Source organism: Arachis hypogaea, chromosome 19 (genome assembly GCF_003086295.3).
Source record: "Arachis hypogaea cultivar Tifrunner chromosome 19, arahy.Tifrunner.gnm2.J5K5, whole genome shotgun sequence".
Classification (NCBI taxonomy): Eukaryota; Viridiplantae; Streptophyta; class Magnoliopsida; order Fabales; family Fabaceae; genus Arachis; species Arachis hypogaea.
The window spans coordinates 133726100-133737454 of record NC_092054.1 but is presented as its reverse complement, the minus strand read 5'-3'; the positions used below and the strand labels follow the sequence as shown (position 1 = coordinate 133737454).

General features: G+C 37.1%; 2 protein-coding genes across 4 annotated transcripts; one reads left to right on the top strand and one right to left on the bottom strand.

Moving 5' to 3' along the window:
• The first annotated feature begins 411 nt into the window (after positions 1-411).
• Positions 412-3508, top strand: LOC112776179 (haloacid dehalogenase-like hydrolase domain-containing protein At2g33255). The gene is made up of 5 exons (XM_025820222.3): positions 412-1132; positions 1427-1469; positions 2257-2317; positions 2408-2542; positions 3042-3508. The coding sequence occupies exons 1-5, from the start codon at positions 700-702 to the stop codon at positions 3204-3206; spliced, it is 837 nt and encodes a 278-aa protein (XP_025676007.1). The 5' UTR covers positions 412-699; the 3' UTR covers positions 3207-3508.
• A 523-nt stretch (positions 3509-4031) lies between these two features.
• Positions 4032-9110, bottom strand: LOC112776178 (pentatricopeptide repeat-containing protein At3g12770). 3 transcript variants are annotated; one of them, XM_025820220.3, is made up of 7 exons: positions 8769-9110; positions 5529-5624; positions 5295-5414; positions 5083-5161; positions 4762-4848; positions 4458-4520; positions 4032-4294 (listed from the first exon to the last, which is right to left on the bottom strand). In XM_025820220.3, the coding sequence occupies exons 2-7, from the start codon at positions 5582-5584 to the stop codon at positions 4217-4219; spliced, it is 483 nt and encodes a 160-aa protein (XP_025676005.1). In that variant the 5' UTR covers positions 5585-5624; positions 8769-9110; the 3' UTR covers positions 4032-4216. The 3 variants fall into 3 exon arrangements, with proteins under 3 accessions (XP_025676005.1, XP_025676006.1, XP_025676004.1); XM_025820221.3 differs by lacking the exon at positions 8769-9110 and adding an exon at positions 5904-6012; XM_025820219.3 differs by lacking the exons at positions 4032-4294; positions 4458-4520; positions 4762-4848; ... (1 more) ...; positions 5295-5414; positions 5529-5624 and adding an exon at positions 6395-8471 and having other exon boundaries at positions 8769-8908.
• Positions 9111-11355: the final 2245 nt, after the last annotated feature.

Below are 11355 nucleotides of genomic sequence, written 5' to 3'. Positions count from 1 at the left end.
AAATAATCCGCACCAATTCTTTTCACTAGTCTGCAAATATACATCAAGCTTAGCAAACATTAAACTCAAATCAACAATACTTAAAATTTCAGAAAGTTAGTGGACTCATATTATAATTTAGACACTCGAAGAATGACTTATTAGGATGCGTCTATGTCTCTGACCACTGAAGGACTGGCCGACACCCACATTCGCACCACTCCGGAACTGGTCCATGCCTACTTCGCATATTGTTCCTTGTCCACTTTTCCGTCGCAGAGGAGCGAATCGACCTTCTTGAAACATGACTGTCATTCATGACCGCAATAGCGATGACAAGAGCTATAGCATGATAAGGAAGAAATTGAAAAAAAAAAAAGAAGAAAAAACTATGTCTAGGATTTATAATTTGTGCCAAAGACTAAATTGAGAAATTTTGGAACGTATTCCACATCAGCTGGCCATTTCATATCGAAATTAGGTAGAAAGATCTGTATATTGTCCGAAACTCAAATTAAAAGATATATTTAGTGAGAAGCAACATTAATATACCAATCTGAAAACCACTTAAAAAATTTACTCGAGGAAAAAAAAAACAAAAATTTCTTCCCTAAAGTTGACCCTGGTCTTACTTCTTCGGGCGTTAATACAAATAAGGCGCCTTTTTTTAACATTATTTTATGGCACATTTTGTTTGTACGGAAACACGGACGATGAAAAATGCGGTGTCTGCCTACAAAGCAGTTTCAGCCACAATCATTGCCACCGTCACTCTCCACCACGAACACACCACACTTCACTACCGCCACTAATTTACTACCATCATCATCCATGCCATTGTTCTCATCCATCCTCTCCAAAACCGCCACAACAAGGTCTCTCTTAATGTCGTCTTCGCGTTCCCCCAAAACGCGCCTCAGGGGCGTCGTTTTCGACATGGACGGAACCCTAACCGTTCCCGCCATCGACTTTGCCGCCATGTACAGAGCCGTCCTTGGTGAACACGAGTACAACAGAATCAAATCTCAGAACCCTTCCGGGATTGATATCTTGCACGAGATTGAGAACTGGACCCCTCAGAAACAGCGCAAGGCCTTTGAAACCATTGCTGATTACGAGCGCCAGGGTCTTGATCGTCTTCAAATCATGCCCGGTACGCATTGGAGCTTGTTTTCCCCCAAAATGTTGGGTTTAATTGTTTGTAGTCTTTTGTGGTTCTTCTATTCTGTTTTGCAATGTTGAATGGGAAGTTGGTGTTTTTGGGGGAGTTGGTTTAGTGGGGTTGGTGAAAGTTGATAACTTGAATTTATTTGTGTGAGAACTTGGTTTTTCTAAGTGGATTATTCTGTTTGAAGTGGAAAGAGAATGGTAGCATAAGTAGTTCAGTTAATGGTCTTACATTGGTTACGGTTGTTGAATTGCATTGCTTGACATATTTGTGGTGTAGGTGCTGCTGAGCTTTGTGGTCTTCTCGATTCGAAGAATATAAGGTCCATTTAAGCACAACATCTTCCTCTTATGTCGTGGTGTTCCAGTTATTGTGTTTAATCCCTGGCTTCTAGGTTGTCACAACTTAAAATTTTAAAGAATTTGGTTTCTATGTGAGTTAATGTTGAGTGTTTCCATATTGCTAGCTTTGCTGTTTAAGTTTATGTGAAATAGCCTCATCAATAGTACAAAACCAATCTTATATTTTCCAAATTTATTAATTTCTTCTTATTCTTAGGTCTATCTTCGTAACATGGATTCATGTTAGTAACTTTCTAAGGAATGGGTACTGTTTTTTGCTTAGATTGCATCCCCCCTTGGTTTTGTGCTCAGGGCTCTGCTGCAGGCTCAATGTATGTTTGTAAACTTGAGGCTTGTGTTCTGTACTTCTGTAGCTACATATGTTCTATATCTTGAATTGAGATGGGTTGAAATGCTATTTTGATTATTAATATGGGGAAGGAGCATATATGCTGATATTTTGATTTTTATAATCCATGTTCATATATCTCTTTGCAAATATCATGTTATTTTCATAAAATGCAAGACACTAAGTTAGTACAATCAGTTGTTTGTCTCTCTTTGGGCTGTGTATAGTTTATGAATCATGCTGAAATCATTCTTAATATGAAGTTTTAATTTCATCATAATATTTGTCAATCGACTATTATTTTATAAAGGCATTCAATTTGTCTCAAGAATATTCAAGTTATGATCTGAGTAGTTATGCTTAAGATTAAATTACTTATCATACATAGTTATTTATATTTATCTTTATTCCTTTTCCAGGAGGGGATTGATCACACGCAATGTAAAGTCAGCCGTTGATTTGTTCCATGAACGGTTTGGGGTGAGTTTATCAGCAAATTCAGTTGTGCATATTCTGTTTTCCATGTAAGTGCTAAGCACTTCCATTCTACCTTTCATTTTGTTTCTGCAGATTACATTTTCTCCAGCATTAAGTAGGGAGTTTCGTCCCTATAAACCGGATCCTGCTCCGCTTCTGCATATATGTTCTGTTTGGGATGTTCTACCAAATGAAGTAATAATGGTTGGAGATAGCCTTAAAGATGATGTAAGTGGTTTGCTTCATTATACTAACTACTTAATGCTTGCAGGATCTTTTAGTGTCTAATTTCACGTTGATCAAACATCAGTACTTCATTGAAAATAAATTGCAAAATCAAAGGCAGAACAGTAGTTATTTGCAGTTTTGCACAATAAAATTCAGAAAGGATATGAAAATTAGAAGATATTTCAAATATTCGACGTCGAGTCATTTCAACATTGCTGAGCAGTAATCTATGTGGTCTCAAAAGAGTTTTACTATCATTCTTTTTAAAGCAGAATGTGATTTATTACTGCTACTAGTGAGATTTCATCGTCTCTTATCAGGCATGAATGATGTGAAGTTGTGCATATAGTTGATGTTTTATAGTGATACTTGTTTCTAACAAAGATGAAAAGGGGTCCCTTTTCCATCCTATGCATGTGTTTTACTAATTTTGTGATATTCCAATGCATCGGAAATTGGATGGTAATTGATTGTTATTTCTTACTTGAGCATGTTACAGGTTGCTTGCGGGAAGCGAGCAGGAGCATTTACATGCTTGCTTGATGAGACGGGAAGATATGATTCTCCCAAGTACGCCGATGTTGAACACAAACCGGATTTCAAGGTGACTTCCCTTGCTGAAGTTTACTCAATTTTGGAGGTAAATTTTGACTTGTCACCATGAACCACGAGAAAGATCAAAGAAACTCAGCAGGACCAGTTGTTTTTTAGTTGGTGCTAAGAGATCTAGACAAGGTGGCATATGTCATTGGGTAGTTTTTTATTCCTAACCTTTTGTAAGTTTATAAAACAAAATATCCCTGGAAATTTTAGGTTGCACGATGTAATTAGGTTCTATTCTTGATCACCTTGGTACTTATTTTCTTGTTTGGGAAGTTGCTACTCCCGGTTGTATAAAAGAGAGCAAAAAAAGGTACTACTCCCTTGATGAAGAAACGCAAAAGTATTCTCATGGCGTTATGAGTATTACTGACTCTTTTCCAAACACAACCTAATTTTTCTTTTGGGAACAGGACTGTCATTCACCCCGGTAGTAATGGCAAACTAAGAGAACATTCAAGCTAAACAACGAAAGAATAGAATTAAAAGGGAATTTGGAACCTTTATGGACATATATTATTGTTCAGCTGCTTGTGAACCTCCAAGCATCTCATCTTCACGTTTATTTTCATTGTTTGCTTGCCACTTTTATAGATATCTGATCTGGAATTCATGGGTGAATGCATGCCGATAAAGGCTGAAAAGGGGACTGTCTACAATACTTCGTAAATTTTTGAGAAAAAAATTGTTGGATTTTGTCTGAGATAAAAATTACAGAAATAAAAAGACATTCGCAGTTTTAGGAAGTGCAATCTATCTTTGTTTATTCTTGTTTCTGACTTGACAATGAAACAAGTTTCTGAATTCATTATCTTATATTTTGTTTTAGAGGCAGTATTGGATGACAATAACTTCTTTCTAAACTAAGCATAAGCACAAATTTACACCATATCCAAATTTTTGCTGTTTACTTGAATCTAAAATCAAAGCTGCGCAAGAAATGCAACAATTCAGTTAGATGAGAAACCCACTCTACATAGTAGTGTCTATAATCATTCATCTGTTGGCCTCATGTGAACATGCGACTATATATTACATTACATAGTTTATTCAACGGATGAAAGCTAAAATGTTCTATTTTGGATCTGATGCGCTTATACCATGGCGCTTGAAGAATTCTCTAAATCCATAAGCACTAACGTCATAGTTGAACTGCAAGTGCACCAATGCATGAAAATCAGATAAAACATTAAACTGTTCTACTCATAAATTGCATATTACATTGCTTTCCTACCTAGGTATGCATTCATTTCACACGTGTAGTTGATAAATTCAAAATCGGTTAAGGAGAATAATAATAAACTATTATACTTACAGGCAAGACCTTCACATTGTATTTTTTAATACTTGGATCAGCCACCCTTCCCTGGTTAGCTGCCTGTATTGAGGAACACAAGTCTTAAATTTCGATGAAGATTTACATGGTTATGTAATCACTCAAATGATTAACCTATGAATAAAAATCATACTATAACAATAGACCATTAAAAGAGAATTCATTACAGTTATAATATTACTCAAATGCTTAAAAAATCAGAGTATTCATTACAATTTCTTCTCATGAGCAAGTTAAGCAGTTTAAGTAATTAGACTATTAAAAAAGAGAGGAAATACTATACTTGTTCCGGGCTATGAAATATCTCAATGAATGGATACTCGTTTTTCTGCCGAGTTATACAAAACCCAGGATACTTTGGGCATTCAACCTGAAAAGTACCAGAAATAACCAATTCATCATCAATAAGCAATAACAATAGAGTACGCAGATAATACAACTAAGAATTTCCAAATGCCAAAGCTTTCAAAGAGATGGATTGTAATGTGTGCATGTCTAACAAGTAACAACATAATGGGGATGCTGTTATGCATAATAGTAATTTTTAACATTATTGATATGACTGCCAACACTTACAACCAGGCACCAATGAACAATAACTTACACGCATGAACTTCACGTGTGGATAGAACTCCACAGCGGCTTCCTCTAATACTTTGTCAAGATGTCGCGTGTAATTTCCCCTGCATCATTCAATAATTAGCAGTTAATCCTAAATCTTCGTGGTGGTTTCTTTTTTCTCGTTCCATTTAGTTCTAAAGTGAACTTCAAATAAGTGGTAATCAAACAATAATTCAAGGGCATACTCCAGATCACCTGATTGTAAATGCAACCACCATAGGATAACCTTCATGAAGGAGTTCAACAAATTCGCGCTCAGAGGTAAAATGAATAACCCGTGATGGTCCAAGATCCTTCGGGTAACCAGTGTAATACCTAACATTATTACCAGAAAACAAAAAAACCTCAGTGAAACTCGACACGTTGCAATAACATACACTTGCAAATTGAACGATAGTTGTTTACAACTAAGTAATAGCCAAGTCATACTTGCAGGTTGAACGAAGGTGACTCATCATCCGAGTTAAAAATGAATGATCCTCCATTTCAAAAAGTAACAACGCAAAAGGTTATGATGCCCAGTTCCTGCAGAGCATGAATACATTAATCTCATTTACCATCTCATTCAAACATAATGCAAAACAGTTCTTGCATGAATTCTCCTATGATATGCTTAAAGATTCAACTGAAACATTTTATCGAACAGCTAGTGAGCATTATGATAATATGATCGCAGCAATATTATTAGTGATGAATGTGCAAGTGAGTGTGGAAAATGAAGTGATTCTACGTTACTTCCAAGTGAAGATAAATTCTACAATTTTATTCACTTCCCCAGAACACAAGCAGAACAGAAAAATTTACCAAAATTTCTTCACTTTCCCAGAATCCAAACATAAAACTCAACCGTATGAAGTGAATTAGCAAAACAATCGAACGGGGAGTTTGCAACTATCATTGGGCTTAAATTCTTTTGGCTTGGGCTAGACTTTAGCATGTTTTTCTTCAAGAGAAGGCATTTTGGGCCTTAGCTCCTGAATTGATCCACCATTTTTTTACCGTGGAAAACAAAAAAAAAATTATTAAGACATAAATCTGGATATCCACTTGTCTTATCTGAACCTAATTCAGACACACTAAATTGATAATGAACTTAAAAAGTAGAAGACATGAGAAAGAGGGAGTAAAGGAATTTACAAGATTCTTGAGAGTCAGATCCACTATTGTAATACATAATTCTAACTGATTAAGGTCATTTCATCACGTTTTACGAAATGTTTCCCCAAGCATGATGGAACCTTAAGAGGACTTTTTTAAAGAATCATAAGCTGGGTTTTTGTGTTCTTGCTCTCACTTGACCAATGAATAGCACATCAAATTTTGAGTCAGGGAAGATCAAGCATAATATCAGAGATGGCTGACCTCTTTGGCAAACTGATTTTTGATGTTTGCTCTCACTTACAGGCTCATTAATCATTACAAGGAAATTCATGGAAGAATATCAATATCATCATAAACATCTCCTGTCATTACTGATACCATGTCAACCAACATTTCATAGATTAAATCAGAAGATGGATGAGCTTTGTCAGCAACCATAAAGGAATGAGTCTTTCCACTGATAGTTATCCAACTGCAACCTGGAACTTTTCTTAAGCCTCTTTCTTTCATCATTGTTCTCACCTCAGTTACCACATCCCATCTTCTATCGGAAGCATATGTATTCGAAAGTGAGATGTAATTCGAAGGATTTTCAGGTTCTAGCTCTAAGAGACACCTATACGCCAGGTCTCTTGTCGTCGAATTTCCATGTATTATAGAAGCACTTAAAAGAGATCCCCAGACACTTGGACTGGGATCCAGCGGCATTTCTTTTATGAAATTTAAGGCTTGATCAAGCCGGCCTGATCGACCTAACATGTCAACAACACAAGCACAAATTTCAATTGTTGGTTGCATTTCATGCTTAGTCATTAGTGAGTTATATATATCGATGCCTTCATCAACCAATCCTGACTTGCTACAAGCAGAAAGAACACCAACAACTGTTATCATGTCTGGTTTAATCCCTTGCTTGAGCATTTCATAATATGTGGCAACAGCTTCTTCTCCTCTTCCATGTAATCCGTATGCAGATATCATTGAACCCCAAGAGATACCATCTTTGGGGTACAAAATATTGTCAAACACTCGTCTACCATATTCCAAACTCCCACATTTGGAATACATATCTATTAAAGCATTACATAGGGAAACATCATCATTTAGCTCCATTTTTATAGCAAATGCATGGACTTGTTTCCCACCAGTTAACCCAGCAAGCAAGCCACAAGCTGGAAGCACACTAACGAGTGACACTTTATTGGGTTGTGCTTCATCCTTTGCTTGCATCTCACGGAACATAACCAATGCATGCTCAGGTTCTCTGTTCTCTACATAACCATTGATCATCGCCGTCCACACATAAACATTTCTGCTCTTCATTTGATCAAACACTGCCCTACCAAGAACAACCTTACCACTCCTCGAATACATATCTATCAAAGAAGATCCTACATGAACATCAGAACCCATATCCATATCCAACCCATTCTTCACAAGATAACAGTGGATTTCCCTCCCATAATCCCATTTCTCACTACTACCAGCACAAAACATAGGCAAGAGACTTGCAACTGTGAAAGCATCAGGCTCAAACCCTTCAGATTGCATTCTCATAAAAAACTTCAACCAGAAACCTTCACTGGAATAAGAACCACATCTTTCCAAAGCGGCAAACCCAGAAATTATAACATTAAACGAACTCACAGTCCTGTGAGGCATTTCGTCAAACACCTTCATCGCATCACTAAACATCCCACACCTATTATACATTGCCATTACAGAATTTGCAACAACAACATCAGACAAAAACCCAATCCTCATGCTCTTCCCATGAACCACCTTCCCACAAATCAGGTCCTCAAGCTCGCCACAAACCTTGGAAACAGTTGCTAGAGTGTAATCATCGGGCGAAACACTAGGACACATTTGGCGGAACAACTCGAGTGCCCCAAAAAAGTGGCGATTTTTGGCATAAGCATTGATCATTGAGTTCCAAAGGTAGACGTTCTTGGCGTCAAGGGTCTCAAAAACGCGCCTGGAGAAGTTTGAATATCCGCAGGTGGCGTAAGCAGAGATGAGCCTTGTGAGGAGGAAGGGGTCTTGGGAGAAGCCATTTGTGAGGATTTGAGAGTGGGATTGGTGGGTGCGTTTGAGGGAGCAGTGGTCGACGCAGAGCTGAAGGAGGCGGAGGAGGAAGTGGTGGGAAATAGTGGCAGAGTTGTAATAACGAGAGTTTGTGAGGCTGAAACTGAATGTTGTAGGGAGAATCATAATACTATGGCGAGAGAATTTGGTATGGTCTCAGATCAAATTTATTAACAAATGTATCTACATCAAGATAGAAGCATGAGATGGAATAATTATCCATTAATGTGCTTCTTATAAACCATTTTAATAAGCTATCCTCCTCCCATTAGTATTTATCTAAACATAAAAATTAAAAATGTAAACAAAACAAGAACAAAGAAAAACCAAACAAAAATAACAGAACAATCAAGCATAATAATACCATAACATACAAATTGATATTTCTAACAATATTCATAATTAGAATTCAGAGCTCAAGCATGATATTCAGTTAAAATAAATAATTTTAACAGTTAAAATCAAGGTTTAGTGGTTTACCTGAAAGTCTGAAACTGCAGCACTGCACGAAAGGGGCTGGTGGGCGGCGGCAGCAACTGTCAACGAAGACGGCAATGAGCTGTTGGCAGGGAGATGAGCAAGGCGAGAGTCAGAGACGAGAGCACCAGAGAGAACCGGTGGGTGACTGGTGCGGTGAAGAAGGAATGAAGCACGAATAAGAAGTGAAGACGCGATTCAGGGGCGCCACTGAGGCAGGGTCCCAGGGATGCGTGCCTCTGTCACTGTGCTCCGGTTTTGATGGTCCCAGCAGGTTTGCATTCTTAGGTGAACTCTATGGTGTAGAAATAAAATTTTTTCTACACGAGAAAACGAACGTGACATGGATTTAGGAGTGACACCTACTCTTGTTATTATTGCTTTGTTCAAATCTGTCAAGACAAATGCATAAAAATTCAAATTTTGTCCTTTTTAATTTAACACATTCATTCTAATAAAACGTTAATTACAAATATGCTTTTGTTGTATTGAGTCAAGGAAAAACTAACTTTTGGGCTATAATGAATTATTATTTAAGGAACATATTTTATTGAATTTACCTTATCAATAAAATTAATAAGTTTTTGCCAACGAATTATAATTTAAATGGCATAGTCTCTCATAGGGTTGGAAGTGAGCCGAGCTGAGCTGAGGTAGACCAAGCTCAAGCTCGTCTCATTAACTATCGAGCCTGTTTCTTAAGCTCAAGCTCGACTCATCGAAAAACTCATGAGCTGGCTCGAACTTACGAGTTGGCTCAAATAATAAAAATATAATTTATAATTCTATATTAATAAATTATAACTTATATATTTTAAAAATATTTAAAAATTAATTTTATATATTGTTTATCTATCAATAAATTGTAACTTTTTTATTTATGTCCTATATCAAAATTATATATAAAAAATAAATGTAAAATCTTAAATAAATAAGATCATTAATATATATATATATATAATTATATATTACTATTTTATATGTATATAGAGTAAACTACCATTTGTACCCATGAAAGTTGAAAACACTGACATATCCATCAATAGAAGAAGGAAATTACCATTTGTACCCATGAAATATAAACTTTTGCTAACAAAACTATCCAAATCCAAAAAAATTATTTGAAATTCCCAAATTACCCCACCACTACCACTTACTCCACACCACCACTTTTTCAATCCCAAACCCACCATTGAAATTCTTCCTCACCACCACCCTAAATCCTAATTACCATCATCACTCAATTCAAAGGCACCACCACCTCATTTTCTTCATCACTACCATCACCACCACCACTATTATACCTCCATTATCATCTTCTTTACATAAAGCAACAACAACAATAGAAAAAGCAAATTGTCTGAGACCACCGCACCACCACCGGCGAACACCAAGCTGTCCCTCCTCACCTGATTTCCACTATTCTTCCTTTCTCTCGCCCCTTCTTAGCTCCTCTGCGTAACCACCACCACGGCACTCAACAGTCGCTGGCACCGTCAAGTCCCACCCAACCTCCACTTGCCGCCGCCGCGTCCTTTCCCCCTTTCTTTCCTCCTCCACCCTTTCCCTCTCTCTTTCTTCTTCTTCCCCTCGCCTTACCTCCGCGAGCCCAGGACCACTGTCACCTTCTGTTTTCGTCGCCTTTTACAACTCTAGAGCCACTGCCATTGCCTGATCGCTACCGCTGCCCCAACCCGTTCTAGCTAGCCCTCCATCTCTCGCTGACACAGAGCTCCAGCCCCTATCCAGTCCGCGGTTCCACCCGCTCTTCCCCAGTCTACAAACCCAGAGACTACTAAACCTACATCACGCAACCATTTGAAGAAGTAGAAGAGAGAGAAGTAAAATACAGAAAGAAAAGGAGAGAAAAAGATAGAGGAAAGAGTTGGCAGAGTTGACGGACTCTGATGGCGGCGACGAGCTCAGAAAATAGAAGGAGAGAGAGAGGATGGGGTTAGTGGTGGTGGTGGTGGAGGGAAAAAGATGATGCAGATGATGATAAGAGTAATTTGGAGTTTTTATGTGATTTTTTAGTGTTTGGATAATTTTGTTATATGAAACTCATGTTTTATGGGTACAAATGGTAATTTCCTTTTTTATGGGTAGATGTGTCAGTGTTTTCAACTTTCGTGGGTAGAAATGGTAGTTTACTCTATGTATATATATAATATTAAAAATATAGATTAAATGCATATATATATATATATATATATATATATATATATATATATATATATATATATATATAATCGAGACAGCTCACGAGCTAATGAGCTGAGCTTATCCAAACTCAAGCTCGGCTCATTTAATTTATGAGCTCAATTCCAGACTCAAGCTTGACTCATCAACTCACGATTTTAGCTTATAGAGCTATTAACGAGTCGAGCTCGAGCTGGCTCATGAGCTAGCTTGACTCACTTCCAGCTCTAGTCTCCCATATTCACCTTAAGAGGTCGCGCGTTCAAGTTTCCCTATCTTTGGTTAAAAAAAAGTTTTTATTAAATATTCTAAGTATGTGATAAATAATGTTAAATACTACAAAAAATAAAGTTTAAAAAACATAAACATTCAAAATTTAGTCTCTAAATTA